The sequence below is a fragment of the Halichoerus grypus genome, chromosome 14 (genome assembly GCF_964656455.1).
Source record: "Halichoerus grypus chromosome 14, mHalGry1.hap1.1, whole genome shotgun sequence".
In the NCBI taxonomy this organism is placed as follows: Eukaryota; Metazoa; Chordata; class Mammalia; order Carnivora; family Phocidae; genus Halichoerus; species Halichoerus grypus.
In genome coordinates, this window is record NC_135725.1 from 90,423,916 (window position 1) to 90,440,386 (window position 16,471).

The 16,471-nt window shown below is 58.9% G+C and overlaps 1 protein-coding gene across 2 annotated transcripts; it reads left to right on the forward strand.

Annotated features, from left to right (window-relative positions):
• The first annotated feature begins 588 nt into the window (after positions 1 to 588).
• GTF3C5 (general transcription factor IIIC subunit 5) lies at positions 589 to 16,394 on the forward strand. 2 transcript variants are annotated; one of them, XM_078061979.1, is made up of 11 exons: positions 589 to 1,011; positions 3,542 to 3,761; positions 5,062 to 5,260; positions 9,117 to 9,312; positions 10,485 to 10,589; positions 11,924 to 12,038; positions 12,528 to 12,608; positions 12,805 to 12,902; positions 13,889 to 13,971; positions 14,622 to 14,764; positions 15,030 to 15,855. In XM_078061979.1, exons 1-11 carry the CDS (start codon positions 850 to 852, stop codon positions 15,203 to 15,205), a joined length of 1,578 nt encoding a protein of 525 aa, XP_077918105.1. In that variant the 5' UTR covers positions 589 to 849; the 3' UTR covers positions 15,206 to 15,855. The 2 variants fall into 2 exon arrangements, with proteins under 2 accessions (XP_077918105.1, XP_035963972.1); XM_036108079.2 differs by having other exon boundaries at positions 597 to 1,011; positions 15,714 to 16,394.
• Positions 16,395 to 16,471: the final 77 nt, after the last annotated feature.

A 16,471-nucleotide genomic window follows, 5' to 3' on the forward strand; every position in this document is an offset into this window, starting at 1 on the left:
CAACTCTTAGGCTCCATCTGGCCTACGTCGACCTCCGACCCCTCGTGTCCCCCACTTTGCTCCCTACAGTTCTGTCCCCACATAGCACGCGCTCGATAACTAAGGAACGAGGGACGGACGCCCACTTTCCTCCCCGAGCTCCGCGGCCGAGGGCGCCTCGGGGTTTTCTGTGCGTGGAGGTGGGGCGAGCACTCGAAGCGGTTTCCTCACGCTCGCATCTGCCTCCGCGCGCCGCGGGAAAAGCCTTCCCCGAGCGGCCGGCAGGACCAGGGTCAGAGACCCGCGGAAACCCCTCGGCCGATGTCGGCCGGAAATCTACTCAGCCCCGGGATCGTCCCACACCCGAAGGCGGGACGGAAGTGTGCCTCGAGCCCGCCCCCGAGCCGTCATTGGAAGGAGCCCTAGAAAGGGGCGGGGACCCGGCCCAGCTCTGCTTCCTCATTGGCTGAAATCTACGCGCTAGCGAGAGAAGGGGAGGAAGCAGGCTTCCCCCTGACGCTTCGTCGGCCCTCGGGTTTTCATTGGCTGAAATCGAGAGCTGGGCGGTGTCTCACAGTCCTCCGGGTCCTTCGCGGGTTGCTAAGAGCGACAAGCCCTTGCCCCGCCCCTCGAGCTACCCTCTTCTTTTTAAACCCCAAAGTGAGGACCAGGCGGTCCTTCACCTCGAAGCCTGGGGGTCTGACCTCGGGCCTTTGCTTTCAGAGGCCTCGAGTTTCGCTGAGCCCAGGGATGTAGAGAAACTCGAGCGGCGAGGCTACCCGGAACGATTCTTTCGCGGAACCATTGCGGCGAGGCCGCTAGGAGCGCCCGCAGGGACGGACCGCGGCGGGCCGGGCCAGACTGGCAGGGATGGCGGCGGCGGCGACGGCGGCGGCTGACGCGGGGCCGAGGATCGCGGTCCCCGTGGATCTGCGGCGCGAGCGGCGCATGGTGTGCGTGGAGTACCCAGGCGTGGTGCGCGACGTGTCCAAGATGCTGCGGACTCTGGGCGGCGAGGAGGGCGTTTCCCGGGTGAGGAGCGGGATAGGGGGCGTGGCCGGGACCGCGGGAGAGACCGAGTCTCGGGACCTCGGCCGGAGGGGCGGGACCACCCGGGGAGGTGTGGTTTCCTTGGCAACGGAACTCGGGGCGGGCTCTGGGGCGGCCAGTGGGCGGGGACTTGCGGCCTCCGCGCCTGCGAGGACTGCTTTTCCCTGGGAGCCGCGGGAAAAGGCTGTAGTGGAGACCCGGGGAGGGGCGGCGTGTCCTGTCCGTCCCCTCCTCCGGGGATCCGGGGAGCCACAGCCCCCGCGACGTGCTGGGCTGCCACTTCCTCATTCACAGAGGAGCGGACCCAGGCGCGGGAGATTAAGAATCGTTGACTAACAGGAGAGGGGACCGGGTGTTGTGTTGTTGGGGTTGGAGGTGGTAATGGGGGGCACCTCGGTGGCTCAGTCGGTTAAGCATCAGATCATGATCCCAGCGTCCGGCTCCCTGCTCAGCGGGGAGTGTGCTTCTCTCTCCCTCCTTCTGCTGCTCCCCCTGCTTGTGCTCTCTGTCAAATAAATAAAATCTTAAAAAAAAAAAAAAAATAAAGGTGGTAATGACCATCAACTTCTTCGGTGCCAGGTGATTTACTTACATTCTATCCTCATTAGAACCCTGCCAGGTAGCAAAGGGCATTGTCCGCATTTCACTAGGAAACCGAGGCAGTTTGTTCAAGGTCTCCGGGAAAATGAGGGAGCTGGGATGACTTCTTACCTGGTGCAAGGCTCAGGGGAGGTGATTTACATGCACCAGATCTCGAAATGTCTCTTCCATAGGGAGTCCTCTGACTACCCTAATCAAAGTGGCCTCTGGTAGTGTGTATCTGCCTTCTCGACCTATGAATTCCCTTTTTTTAAAGATTTTATTTATTTGAGAGAGATCGTGCATGGGGGGAGGGCGGTTGGGGGGGGGTAGAAGCAGGCTCCCTGCTGAGCAGTGGCTTGATCCCAGGACCTCCGGGATCATGACCTGAGCCAAAGGCAGATGCTTAACCAACTGAGCCACCCGGGAGCCCCGACCTGTTAATTCCAATCTGAAATTATGTTTTAATACGTTTTATTGTCTGTCTTGGCCACTTGCTCTCAGCTTGTAAACTCCATGAGAGCAGTACCTTGTCTCTCTTGTTTACTCCTGCAGTCCTAACATCTTTAATAGTACCTTCTTCCAAAATATTTGTCAGATGCATGACTGAATCCTCACAACAACCTAGGGAGTTAGGTACCATTTTTCCCTTTTTTCAGATGAAGACTCAGGTAGGAAAAGTTGGGTCAAACAAACTCTCACGTGGTACAGTGGGGATTTGAACTCATGCATGTCTCCCCTCTGAAGTCTGAACTCTTAACCTGCTGCTTCCTCATGCTTAATGAATATTGAAAACCTGTCATTAAGCACAGGATGCCATAGAGGCCCAGTTAGTCTTCTGACTTATTCACTCTACCTCGGCATTGACAGGACCCTTGCTCTCACTAACCCCAGGGATATTTGTATCCGACTACAGTGTGAGCCTTTTGGAAGAGACTGGCCATTGATTCGTCCCGTTCATGCTGCTTGTGCACCTTCTCTGCCAGGCCCACAGCTGGGGTCATTCCCAGCCTCACGGTCTCATAGATGCGTGTCTCGTGAGAGGGGATTCCTGAAGGTTGGGGCTCCTTTTAACCTTCTTTCCCTCGATGTTTCCTGAGCATCTCCTAAGGGCCAGGCTGTGTCCTTAGTGTTGGGGAGCCAGCAAGCTAGAAGGCAGACGCTCTTGGCCCCGTGAGCATTGTTGGGCTTTCATGTGCACACGGCTGACACTTACTCTGTCCCTCCTACTCTGTGCGGGGCAAGCACTCGTGGGTGCATGACTCGTGTAGAGTGTTCACCACGAGCTAGACACCAGACAGCGTGTTGCACAGTCAGCAATTCAGTGATTCATTTAATCATTGTTACAATCCCGTGAGTAGGTACAGTTCGTATCTCCACTTTAAGGAGAAGGAACGGAGGCTTGGAAAGGGTAAGTGACGCTAGTCAGAGCCAAAGTGCTTGTTACTAATTGATTTCAGTTCCTTTGGACTTGGAAACATTTGCACGTGAGACTGAATAGCAAGACCCTTTGGGCAGGTAGTGCCTCGGGTAGGAAGGTCAAGACAAGCCACTCCACCCTGCCAGCCTCGGTTCCTCCCTGGAAGACTCGGGGTGAGAAGACTGCCACGGAACGTCGCCAGGGGAGGCGCATGAGTCCCCGCGCTGAACCGGCCCTTGGGTGGGGGTGCTCTACTTAGCTGGCGGTTATCGTCTCTAGCTTTCCAGCCTCTTGGAAGGAAGAGACTATCCTCATTTTCCCCACTAGATAAAAACTAAGATACTTGGGTTGGAAAAATGGGTCTTTTGAGAATTAAAAGCTCAGAATGAACCATGAGCCCCCTGGCCTCCCTTTGTCAGCTGGGTCACTATCAGGCTTTTGTGGAGCGAGAGACAGCTCTCTGCCAGCTGCTCAGCTGCCCGCTGGTCACTGTTTTCCTTGGCCTCGCCACAGATCTACGCAGACCCCACCAAGAGGCTGGAGCTGTACTTCCGGCCCAAGGACCCTTACTGCCACCCAGTGTGCGCCAACCGCTTCAGTACCAGCAGCCTGCTGCTCCGGATCAGGAGGAAGACCCGGCGGCAGAGGGAGGTGCCGGGGCCCGAGCCCCACCCCAAGGTCACATTTGACATAGAGATACTTGGCACCATCTCCACCATTTACAAATTTCAAGGTAACTGCAACTTACTGCGTTGGGTTATTTTAGGACCTGCGTCCACATTCCTGCAGGTGCTCTGTGGGTCATCCACGCAGTGAAGGGGGCCAGTCTATGCCCAGGAATGACGGGCAGAGGATGAGCAGAGCGGGACAGTGCAGGCCCCATCCAAGAGGCACCCGTTCCTCCCTCCATGCAACAGCTCTCAATGGACTGGGGGCCCATTGCTGCTCCATCTCCTGCATTCTTACGAAAAGCTGACGTTCTATGAATAATCCCCTAATTTTTAAGGCCATCATGTAGGGCCAAATAAAACTGGTTAGCAGGTCTCCAATTTTTGGCCCTCAGTGTTTTGGAACCTTCTCTGAGTCTTGACTGGTGCTCGTCTTGCCTTTCCTCTGAAGCCTTCCCAGATCACCTCAGCCCCTTGGGACCTCATGTTCCTTTGAACTCTTAGCCAACTGGGTGTCTTCCCTGGGGTCCTCAATCAGTTTGCTGCCCATGGGGAACCCCAGTGAGGGGTGGTAAGGGGTGTGGTGGGGCGGGTAAGTAAGAAAGAGCCAGTTTGTTTGGGCAGGTGCTCAGCTTCCCTCAGCCTCGGGCACTTCTCCATCCAGTGTGGGACCCTGGGTTCCTCAGGCCCTCGCGAAGGGTTGGGGTCCGGGGGATGCCGTTAAAGGGCCAGTTCGCGCACGCAGGAGGCACTTGGTAGATTACTAGTGAGCCTTAGGAATGCAGTGTCAGCTGCAGGTCTAGGAGAATCTGCAGAGAGGACAGATGGAGAAGAGGGGCCGGAAAGTGGAACGGGACGAAACCAGGACCAGGGACCCCTGAGCTGGGCATTTTGAACGTCAATCGTTCTGGTGGCATGCGGTGCTCCCCAAAGAGGGCAGTCCTTCCTGGTGCGAGGTCTTCCCGTGATGCATTTTCCATCTGTCTGCTTGAGCCGGCACCCCGCCGCTCACCTTCCGTCCCCGCCAGCAGCGCCGGTCCTGGGGGCTTGTCTGATGTGCAGCATCCCAGAGTCTTTAGCTAGGTCCCAGGTGAGTCGTGCACTCTACGTTTCAAGAAGCGCTGACTAGACTGGACCCTCAGGCACCACACCGCCCCCTCCTCCCCCAGCCCCTCCGGGAGACTCCCAAGTGCGCAGAGTCGCATGCACAGAAGTATTCCCGAGGGTGCTGTTTCAGCTCCCACCCCCATGGCGCGCTGCACGGTTCCCTTGGCACCTTCGAGAACGTGTGGGTGTCGATGCGCAGCAGCCGCCAGTTCCTCGAGGGTGTAATGGGGTGTCTGCCATCTGGCCGCCTCTTTCCAGGAATGTCCGACTTCCAGTACTTGGCTGTGCACACGGAGGCTGGCGGCAGGCACATGTCCATGTATGACAAAGTGCTCATGCTCAAGCCTGAGAAGGAGAGTTTCTTCCACCAAGAGCTGCCGCTCTACATCCCCCCACCCATCTTCTCTCGGCTGGACACCCCAGTGGACTATTTCTATCGACCAGAGACGCAGCACCGGTAAGCCCCTCCACCCCCCGGCCCCTGCAGCATCAGGGTTCAGAGCAAGGGCCCTGGGGTCAGAGGGCCTGGGTCCCAGGCTCCACTCCACCACTCCTGAGTCAGGCAGTTAGTGCTGCTGGCTCTGCAAGCCCGTGGCCCCTGTGCCCCCAGAAGCAGCGTACCCGGTGACATAGACCTTGCTCAAAGCTCCCACTCTACAGAGAGGGAATCAGGATGTCACCTTAAGACTCGGAAGGCTCATGCCCAAAAGTATGTACCTTGAAATACTTAGAACAGTGAGTGCCTGGCAGAGCTTGATAGAATAAACAAGTCCATTAATTGGGATGTGGCTAATGAATTTATGGTCCTTCTAGGCCAGGGAACACCATGCAGCATGTGAGAGCAGGCTCGTGGATTGATGTGGCACTTGCCCAGGGTACCTTCCTCTATGAAAAAAGCAGGTGTAGGAGCACATTCTGTGATATAAAAATAAATTGTGGCATGACAATAGAAACCTAGAAAAATCTGGAAGATGGGGCCCAGAGCAGTTATCTGTAGAGGGGTGGGAGGATGAGAATGTTCTCTTTCCTCACTAAATGTTTTCATCAACAAGTGCTGACCACGGGTCATGGCCCTGGGGCACTCCTTGGAGCCCTGCATCAGCAGAGAACAGACGAGGTCCACGCTGGGCTGGGTGGGGAGCTGGATGGAGCATGAGTGAACCAGGAGGGAGCAATGGACCCGTGGCCAGATGCATGTCTTAGAGGAGATAAAAGGGATGTGGGTTGTAAGGGGCAGGGAGTGGGGTGAGGGCTCAGGGCCCTCAGAAGGGCTGACATTTGAAACAGACCTGAGTGATGAGAGAGCCAGGCACATGAAAATCCAGGGAGAACATTCTAGACCAGGGGACTGGCGCCTGCGAAGGAGTGGTTGAAGAGGGAGCCTGGGAGAGCGATAGGTCTCACAGACCATGGTGAGGGGCTTAGATTTGATCCTAAGGAGAAGGTGTATTGTTCTCTTCCCTTCAAAAAATACGGAGAGTTCCAAACACAGCCCAAAGTAGAGCGAGCGCTCCAGCGGAGGCCCAGCTGTGGCACCAGCTTCTGCGATTGGCACCTCTCCCCCGCTTGCCACACCTGCCCAGCCTCAGCTTCCCAGCGCATCGTCGAGAAAGCATGCCCCATGCCCATCCACGAACCTGCCGCACTCTTGCCAGGACGAGCAAGAGAACCGGCTTCCCCTGCGCCTTCCGGTGCCAGTCCTTCCTCAGTTTCCCCAGCCAGAAGCAGGCCGCCTGGCAGCTTCCATTCGCGGTGCTCAGGCCTGTTGAATCCGCGGCCCCCTCCCCAGCCCTTTCTGACCACAGGAGCGAGTGGTGGTTCCAGGGGCAGAGTATGACAGAACTGTGTAAGTGGATAAGGTTGGGCCACACCTCTCCTGGCCGAAGCCCTCCACGTGGGGTGACGGGTTTTTCTGCGTGTGTGATACTCCGCACAGGAGTTTTAGGTGGGAGAGAGACGATTTGCATATTTCTGAAATGCTTTGATTATTTCCCCTCAGAGTCAGAAACAGACACAAAAATACATAAGGGAAACTAGACCCCTCTGCGCTGCTGAGCCCTGGTACGGGCTGGAGCAGCTGAGTCACCCCTCTGTCCTGTGGGACCCGTAGGCAGCTGCTCCCCGGCCTCTGGGAGAGGGACAAGGGAGGAAGGCTGGCTGCCCTTGGACCACAGGCCCTTTTTTCCTCCCCATGTGGTTTATCGATGTTCCAGCAAATGGAAAGAACCTGCCTTTTTTCCCAGGGCTACTATCGATTTTTCTGCTCTGCTGGCCTTCCTGGGTACGCCAGGGCTGGGCGGGGGGTCGGGTCGCAGCCTTGCTGGCCCCTCCATGGGTCCAGGGAAGTTGAGCCTCCTGTAAGACCGTGGGCAGAGGAGAGGCTGGGAGGCTGGCCTGACAGGGGTCCCTCCTCCTTGAGGAAGTTAGTGGGGGAGTCGGCGAGGCGGCCAAGGAGCCCTTTCCCTGTGGTGACAGGCCCTGGCAGGCCCACCCGTTGCTGCTGCTCTGGCAGTGGACTTCCTGGGGTGGAGTGAGCCACCGGGGCCTTCCCTCTGGGGGCTCTTCAGGGTCTTGGGGATGTCTTTGAAGACAGGGTAATATTACACCTGTTCGGGGTGGTTTCTGATGGGGTCACTTTACAAAAAAGGCACAAACTTGCTCTTGTCTTTGTAATTTTGTTTTCCAACGTGTCCTTTATAAATATGCAGATGGTTTCTACTCTTGTAGAAAATTAAGGTAGAATGGAAACAAATTTAAAAGGTAGTAATCACCTGGGTGCACTTGAGTGGCTCATTTGGTTAAGCGTCTGACTCTTGATTTCGGCTCAGGTCATGATCTCAGGGTCATGAGATCGAGCCCTGCTTTGGGTTCAAGATGGGAGTGGAGCCTGCTTAAGATTCTCTCTCTCCCACTCCTTCTGCCCCTCCCCCCTCAAAAAAATAGAATGAAATAAATAAAAGGTAATAATCACCTGAATGAAAATGTGTGATGTCCAGGACATACTTTAAAATGTATTTCAAGGGGTGCTTGGGTGGCTCAGTTGGTTGAGCATCTATCTGACTCTTGGTTTCCGCTCAGGTCATGATCTCAGGGTTGTGAGATCGAGCCCCCTGTCAGGCTCCTCACTAGCACGGAGTCTGCTTAAGACTCTCTCCCTCTCCCTCTGCCCTCCCCCACTGAAATAAATCTTTTTAAAAATCCTTTTAAAAAAGGTGAAAAAACATATTTCAAAATAATTTCGTGCGTTTGGAGTGGGGTACAGATGAAACAGAATTGGCCGTGTGGTGATAATTATTGACGCTCCTGATGGGTTGTGGGGCTTCTTGAGACTGTCCTCCCTGCTTTAGTATAAGCTTGACATTTCTGGACATTTCTGACATCCAACTTTTTTTTAAAGATTTTTTTATTTACTTATGAGAGAGAGAGAGCACGAGCTGCGGGAGGGGCAGAGGGAGAAGCAGACCCCCACTGGGAGGAGAGCCCGATGGGGGGCTTGATTCCAGGACCCTGAGATCATGACCTGAGCCAAAGGCAGACACTCAACCAACTGAGCCCCCAGGCGCCCTGACATCCCACCTTAATGAGGTAACCACCTGAGCACCTTGGCCTGGCGCCGGCAGAGGAGGCCTGAGCGTAGCCGGCGCTAGAACCCTCACTTCTGACCCCTGTGCTGCAGGACGGTGCTGTTCAGTAATGTCCGTCTTCTCTTCACCCAGCTGTTGTCCAGATGCTTCTGGGCCAAACATGCTCTGTCAGAGGGTGGCAGGACGGGGTTCACAGGGCCCAGAGTCCCAGCTCTGTCCGTGTAAGCTCTGACTCTAGGTAGGTTTCTAGCTGCTGTCAGTTACTTCGTAGGAAATTGGTTCCTTCCTCATAAGGTTGTCTTGAGGCTTAAGGCAGTGAGTCGTAAGCATCAGTAAGGGTGGGTGTTGCCTGATAACTGACCGAGCGTGTCCTGTGTCGCCGCGCCTCACCTCCCTCCCCACCCCTGCCTGACGGTTTTCCGTTTCTCACGGGCTGTCCGGTGCCCTGGGTGACGCGGTGCGGTTCTGAGACCAGCAGCCGCACCGCTTTTGGCTTCCCGGCTTGCGAGCTCTGGGCCCCAGGGCCTCTCTGAGCTGTCGGCAGCAGCCGCTGCCTCTGCCCCTGCCCGGCCGTCAGCCGGAGAACACAGGCGCTAAGGTTCTCCTCCAGCCCGTCACCCGGAGTCCGGGGAAAGGCACCCACTCGTGGGCTCGCTGCCTGGTCCGGCAGGCCTGTGCCTGGGGTCCTCCTGGAGGTGCTCCATCCCACCCCAGCTCTCTCTGCCGCAGGGAAGGCTACAACAACCCCCCCGTCTCAGGCGAGAACCTGATTGGCCTGAGCAGGGCCCGGCGCCCCCACAATGCCATCTTTGTCAACTTTGAGGATGATGAGGTGCCCACGCAGCCGCTGGAGGCTGCAGTCCAGACGTGGAGGAGGATCTCCACCAACCCCCTGGACCGGAAGGTGGAGGAGGAGCTGAGGAAGGTGAGCCCGAGCCCGGGGCCCACCTCTGCACTGACCACCTCCCGTTTACCCAGCGGGGCCCTTCCCTCGTTCTGCAAATGGCTGTACTGACTTTTTAAAACTGGCTCATCGGCACATGGGAACGTTTTGTCTCCAGATGTCACATCTCAAAGCCACGCCAGTATAAGCCCTACATTCCCAAGGTTGAAAATACTTCTTAGAATTTTCTTGAGAGGTCCCTTAGGGGTGGGAAGCAGTCGGTGCATTGTCTGCTCGTGACTTCACAGTGGAGCTCTGGGGTTCAGGAAACTTTCATTTATCCATCACCGGTGGGAAGAAACCAGATGGAGTACCTACCGTATGCCCCCTGATGCTTTATCCCGTTAGTGCTGGAGGGGACAGAGCGGCCTTCCTGCGCCCCGGCTGGCAGGTCCTGGGAGGAGCCAGCAGGGGCCCCTGTTGCTCATGCCTGCACAGGCATGGACGGCAGGTTCTCAGGGAGGCCACATTGCTACTCACGGAGGCTCGTGAGTGAGCTCGTGAGCTTCAGCCCTTGCTGAAGCCGACTGTTCCCTTGGAGGGGGGGTGGTTATTTCTTAAAGAGACTGTGTGGACACCTGACCGGTTTCCAGCAGTCACTGGTCACTGGAGGGGAGCCATGGGGGACCACTATCCGAGGGCCCTGCTAGTCCTCCAGACACAGCCCAGTCCCTGGCCTGGCCCCCCGGCACCCCCCGTGCTCCAGCCACACTGGCCTCCTGCAGTCCTCCCTTGGGCCAGGCCGTCCCCTTCAGCCTTCACGACATCCCAACTGAGACTCCACCCTCTAGGTTGGGGCTCAGGGTCCCAGAACTCTGGCATGTCCCCCTCTTGGCCCTGCTCTGGCTCCTTTGGTCGTCTGCCTCCCCCACCGTCCTGTGAGCTGCATGAAGACAGAGACCGTGTCCTTCGTGGTCATTTCAGGATGTCCAGGCCCTGCAGCCACACCTGACCCAGGCTGGGTGTGCAGTCCCCGCTTCAGAAGGCAGGGACCAGCGAATGCGTGCAGCAGTTCCTAGAGGCTGCTCCTTGCCCTGCTCTCCACCAGCTCCTCTCCCAAAGGGTGTGCTGGGGACCAGACCATGCTGGGGAGTCTGAGCCAGGCAGGTGGGAAGCTGCTGGTGCTCATTTCAGTCTCTGCCTTGACTCCCCAGCTGTTTGAAATCCGTCCCATCTGGTCACGAAACGCTGTCAAGGCCAACATCAGCGTCCACCCTGACAAACTCAAGGTTTTGCTGCCCTTCGTGGCCTATTACATGGTGAGTGCCCAGCCTCTTGCCTTGGTTCCCACCAGGGGCGCCCTGATAGCTAATCTGACCTCTCAGAGCTACGGCAACAGCAGGTGGCCCTGTCCCGGCAACCCCCCCCCCCCCAGGCGGCTTATTACAGCCCCAGGAAGGCCCTCCACGGCCTCCTAGTAACGCTAGCCGTACTGGAATGATTTTAGGATTAGGGAGTAATTATGTAACTTTTAAATAAAGGGATTATACTTTTTTTTTTTTTAAGATTTTATTTATTTATTTGACAGAGAGAGACACAGCGAGAGAGGGAACACAAGCAGGGGGAGTGGGAGAGGGAGAAGCAGGCTTCCCGCTGAGCAGGGAGCCCGATGCGGGGCTCGATCCCAGGACCCTGGGATCATGACCTGAGCCGAAGGCAGACGCTTAACGACTGAGCCCCCCAGGCGCTCCAGAGATTATACATTTTTAAATGATCTCATATTAAGAATGTTCTAAGGACCAGGTGCGGGGGCTAAGTGCTGTGTACCTATTATATCCTTTTTCCCCTCCCTGGGGGGTGGCAGCAGGATTCTCTTCTTACCTCTGAGGCAGAGCCGGGGCTCAGAGAGGTGACTTGATGTGCCAAGGTCCTCTAGCCAGCACATGACAGAGCCACTTGGGACCCCAGCCTGTTAGGCTGCAGAACCCAGGCCCCCTAACCACAGGGCCACCAGCCTTGGCTCATTCTACCTGGGTTGAGTGGGGGTGGGGGTAGGAGGGGCAGATCCACCTTGGGCTCAGTCCAGAAGGGCTTGGGGATGAGGTGTCATTACTGAGCTTCCCAAAGGCGCTGGAGGAAGGCATCCTACCTGCCAAGGGTCCCCGCATGGAGCCCTGGGGAGGCAAGCCTGAGATGTGACCATGATGGTGATGACAGGTGGGGCACGAGGTGGGGGCACAAGGAAGGCTCATCCCTCCTGTGCTCGGACCCCAGACTTCCGAGACCCGTTGTCTTTTAGCATTGGCTTTCTAGACATAAGGACCTCAGGAGTACCACCCGTTGGGATGGCGGAAACGCTCCCTGGGCACTTCCTGTGTGCCAGGCGGCGTGGTAAAGGCTCCTGGGGCATCACCTCTTGTAATCCTCACAGAAGCGATGGGAAAGGGGGCTCCTCTCACCTCCAGCAGGAAGACCAAGGCTCAGAAAGGCCAAGTGACCTGCCCAAGAACCGCACACAGCAGAGCCGGGGTGGGGTTCCAGAGCTGTGTCCCCAGCTCTCGGGGTGTTCAGCTGCCCCGTCCCGGCCCTGCATCCCTGAGGGAGCCAGGGACTGGCCTTGGCCCCACTTCACACTCCTGCCTTTTGTCTCCAGATAACAGGGCCCTGGAGAAGCCTGTGGATCCGATATGGGTACGATCCCCGAAAAAACCCAGACGCCAAGATTTATCAAGTCCTTGATTTCCGAATCCGTTGTGGAATGAAATACGGTAAAAATTACTAAAACCTTGTCTTTCTATCTTTCTCTCTCTTAATTGCTTTCTGCTGCTAGCATTCTCTTTTGAAATAAGAATGTATCCATGTGGTGAAGACGAAAAAGCCTTTGCTCCTTGGTGAGGTCTTTGCAGAATAGCGTAGAAATGAGGGTCCCAGCTTGAGTCCTGGCTCCACCGTTGGCCCTCAAGCTACTGAACCCGTTCTTCGTCCACTCAGTTATTCCACTTACTCGGGCTCCTGCGGTGGGGGCCAGGCACCCCGTCCGCGTCCAGTCCCTGGGCCCGCGGTGAGCCACTCCACGCGGTCCTGTGTGGCTGGCGCTGGAATGGTGCCTGCTGACAACTGGTGCGGGGGGGCCTGGCGTCCCTTTCTCAGGAGCCTGCCCCAGGGAACCCTGGCACGCCGATAGTGCAAAGCCAGTTCTGTTTGCGAGAAGGGGCTCTGCGCCCCCTTGTGCCCGACACGCCCTTCCTCGCCTGCAGGTTACGCCCCGAGTGACATGCCCGTCAAGGCCAAGCGCAGCACCTACAACTACAGCCTTCCCATCACCGTCAAAAAGATGCGTAAGTGCTCTGCTCGCCCTGCGGGATCGGGACTGATTTGCCCGCACAGAGACGCGAGGAAGGTGGGCATCTGGACTGTGGGGTGCGGTGGGGCTTCCCAAGGGGCCGCTCCAGGGCGCTGCCGGCCAGTGCGCCAGGGAGGGGTGGGGAGAAACGTCCCCCTGTATTCCAAAGTACTGCTGCTGTCCCCCCGCAGCCAGCCAGCTTGTCACCATGCATGACCTGAAGCAGGGCCTGGGCCCGTCGGGGATGGCCGGCACGCGGAAATCGACCTCCAACAAGTACAAGCTCAAGGTGGGTGCCCCCTGAGCCCCAGAGGAGAGCAGTCGCCCACCCGGTTGAGGGTGCAGTGGACGGGGGAGAGGAGGCACCCCCCACGGGCAGGCTGGGCACACACTCACTCCCAGAGTCCCTGGTCTGGGCCACCGGGAAGGGCTTTGACGGGCAGCTCTGCCCACCGGTGCCTTCCAGGACGGCCTTGGGAAGCGCGGTGAGAGCTCGGTGTGGGCAGTGGGCACTGAGGACCATCTGGGCATGTCTCCAAGAGGGACAGGTGACACCAGCAGCTGTGCGTGGCTGCCTTTTGTGAGCCCGTGGCCGCTGCCCGGATGGGCCGGCTGGGGTGCGCAGGAGTGTGTGGAGCCACGGCAGACCGCGGGCCCCCCGCTGTGGGCGGGGCGGGGTGCTGGCAGCCAAGTCCCAGGACCCCTCACAGGCTCGCGGGGTCCTCGGCACACCCGAAGGTGGGAGTCTATGGGCCTTCCACCCACTTGGGCTGTCTGGTTCCCCCCTCCCCCCCCGGCTCGGCTGCCTCATGCAGGGGGGCACGGAGGGGCACGGAGACAGGCACCATCGGTGTCCTCTTAGGAGGGCAGCCACGTCTTCGCCTCCGTGGCCGTCCTCCCTCCTCAAGCACTCTCACTCAGGCCACCATCCCTCCCTCTAGAAAACAGACACCCGGTAAGCCCTGCTCCTCAGCAGGGGGCGTCTGGAAGCCACAGAACAGGACCAGTTGATAGGAGGTGGCGAGGGATGAGGGCAGACTGCAGAAGGCTCACAAAGCTGGCGTGACAGCCCATGCCGTAACACGTGGCTGGCCACGTGGCTCGTGGTCCTAGAGTCAGGGGCGTTGGAGCCTCTGCACGCCTCCTCCTGGCCCCTGGCCTGTCTGCACCACCTGAATCCGGGGGGCGGTGGGGAGCCAGGCCCGCCAGGTGCGGACCGGCCGGGGAGAGCTCCGAGCTCCAACGCACTGTCCTGTCCTGCTGTCCTCTGCCCAGGACTCGGTCTACGTCTTCCGGGAGGGGGCCTTGCCACCCTATCGACAGATGTTCTACCAGTTATGTGACTTGAACGTGGAAGAGTACGTATGAGGGACCCTGAGGCGTCGGGGTGGGGGATGGTGGGGCTCTGGACCAAGGCCTTCCCTGCTGCTCTTCCACTGGCTCTCGGCCTTGGTGGGAAGCCCTGGCTTGGGCGGCGGGGGCTGGGGGCACCTCCGTCTGCCTCGTGGCCCGCGGGAGCGGTTTCCGGGGTCTGCCTGGGCCGCACCCCCCGATCCGCCGCGCTGGGCAGGGCGGAGACCTGTGGCCCCCTCCTCCGTCGCCCACATGGAGGCTCGGGACACGGTTCCTGAGTCTCCTGGCCGACACTGGAGTCCTAGTGACCTCCCAGCCTCTCAGCCAGTTGTTCTTAAAAAGGGGGTGGGGGGCGCTGGGATGGGGAGAGACGGGAGCTCGTTAGACGCAGCTCGAGTCAGGTGAGAGCCCGGGGTTTTCGCAGGAAAGTTCGCGTGGCCATCCCCCACCGTCTGTGCAGCTTGGAGGCAGGGGCCACACCAGTCAGGACCCCCGCCGCGAGGGGCCGGCTTCCATGGGTGTTCTTCAGTGCTGCGCTCGGCCCTCTGCATGGCTGTCCCAGTGTTACTGTTCCCAGCACTGCCCCGCCTCTGCCAGACCCTCACGGCACCTGTCGGCAGAAGCCCATCCTGAAACGCTGTGTCCCGACCCCCAGGTTGCAGAGGATCATTCACCGCAACGACGGGGCTGAGAACTGCTGCACGGAGCGAGATGGCTGGTGCCTCCCCAAGACCAGTGATGACCTGAGGGACACGATGTCCCTCATGATCCGGCAGACCATCCGCTCCAAGAGGCCTGGTGAGAGCGCTCGGGGTGAAGGGGGCCCTGCTCTGGGACAGAGCAAGTATCCCTAAAGGCCCTGCTCCCCGAGAAATTACACCCAAGTGGAATCATCCCCCGAGGAGCCAGATCCCCCAGGCTGCCTGCCTCTCCCTGGGTGGAGACAGGCCCGGAGGGCAGGGCTGGGGCAGGGCCGGAGCAGGGCTGGCGCAGGGCTGGAGCAGGGCTGGCGCCGCCATTGGAACCACCGCTTTGTGCCCTGACACCCCCCTACCTCTTCCAGCCATTTGTGGGCGCGTCCAGCCTGTTTTCTTGCACCGGGAGAGCTGGGGCAGCAGGTGTGGGGGGCCTGTCACCCCCCCACGGGCTGCCCCTTTCCCAGGACCAGGCAGCCCTGGCCACTGGCCGGCGGTAGGGCGATGTGAGAGAAAGGGAGCACTCGCTGGTCTGCAGGTCTGATGAGGCGGGGGGGGGGCGTGAGCGAGAGGGCCCCTCTCACGGCTTCCTCCCGGACCCCGCTGGACTCCACGGAGCCGACGGGAGTAGGGGCTCTCAGCCTCATTTGGGACCCGGCCCCATCTGAGAATCTGCTTGAGGCTCTGGACCCTCTCCCCAGAAAAAAGCACTCACACAGCACGTCCTGCACACTGTCGGGGCCCCTTGGACCCGTGAAGCCACCCAGCCTCCTGTGGGGAAGTGGCTTGCAAAGCTGTTGGCTTCCGTATTCCCCTGAAGTGCTTGTTACGCTGTAGAGTGCCAGGCCCCCCGGCCCTCTGTACTTCCCCAGGCAGCTTCTCTGGGGCCTGAGCCCAGACACCCGTCGTAAATAGGCCTCCAGCAGCCTGATTGCTGTTCTGGACGCTGGGCTGTCCGGCACCTCTCTCAGGCTGAGGCCAGCAGTAGCTGGTCTGGGGGCCACCCAGGAGGCCTGTGCTGGGACACACATGGCCTTGTTTCCTGGCCCCAGCTCTCTTCTCCAGCCCAGCCAAGGCCGACAGGGGGAAAGAGCCCCTGACGTACGAGTCTGGGGAAGAGGAGGAGGATGAGGAAGAGGAGGAGGAGGACTTCAAGCCATCCGATGGCAGCGACAATGAGATGGAGACAGAGATTCTGGACTACGTGTGACACAGCCCTGCACCCAAGGCTGGGCATCCTTGATCATGCACGACTGGTGATGGAACCGGGACAAGCCGTGTCTCCCCATTGCTGCCCACGGTAACCAGAGCGGCCCGAGGAGGGCCCCCCCCACCGCCACTGAGGAAAGCTGGGGTCCCGGCACTGGGTTCAGCTGACCCTGGTCCTGCCCGTCTGCCCGTGACACCTGCAGCACGGGACTGCCCTCCGGCCCTGGGTGCTTGGGGACATCCCCAGAGGGTATGACCTGGCTTTTCGCAGCTGTGAGCCAGCCCAGGGTCCAGCAGGCTGAACCGGTGCCCAGCACCTCTCTCTGGCCGAGGACAGCAGAAGCTGGAGGTGGAGAGGATGTGGCCAGGGGCAGGGTGGTCTCGCCTTGGAGCTGATGACTGGTGACCAGCGAGGAAGCTGGTCCGTGGTCACAGATGGGCGAAGACTGTCCTTGGGTTTGGATCCCATCCATTTGGGACTCAGCTGGAGTTGTTCTTACCAAATACACTTTCCCAAGGAGAAAGTGGTGTCTCACTGCGGGGGTCGGAGCCAGAGGAGAGTTTCCTCTTACAGGTTGGGTGAGAGCAGCTGGGAGTACCC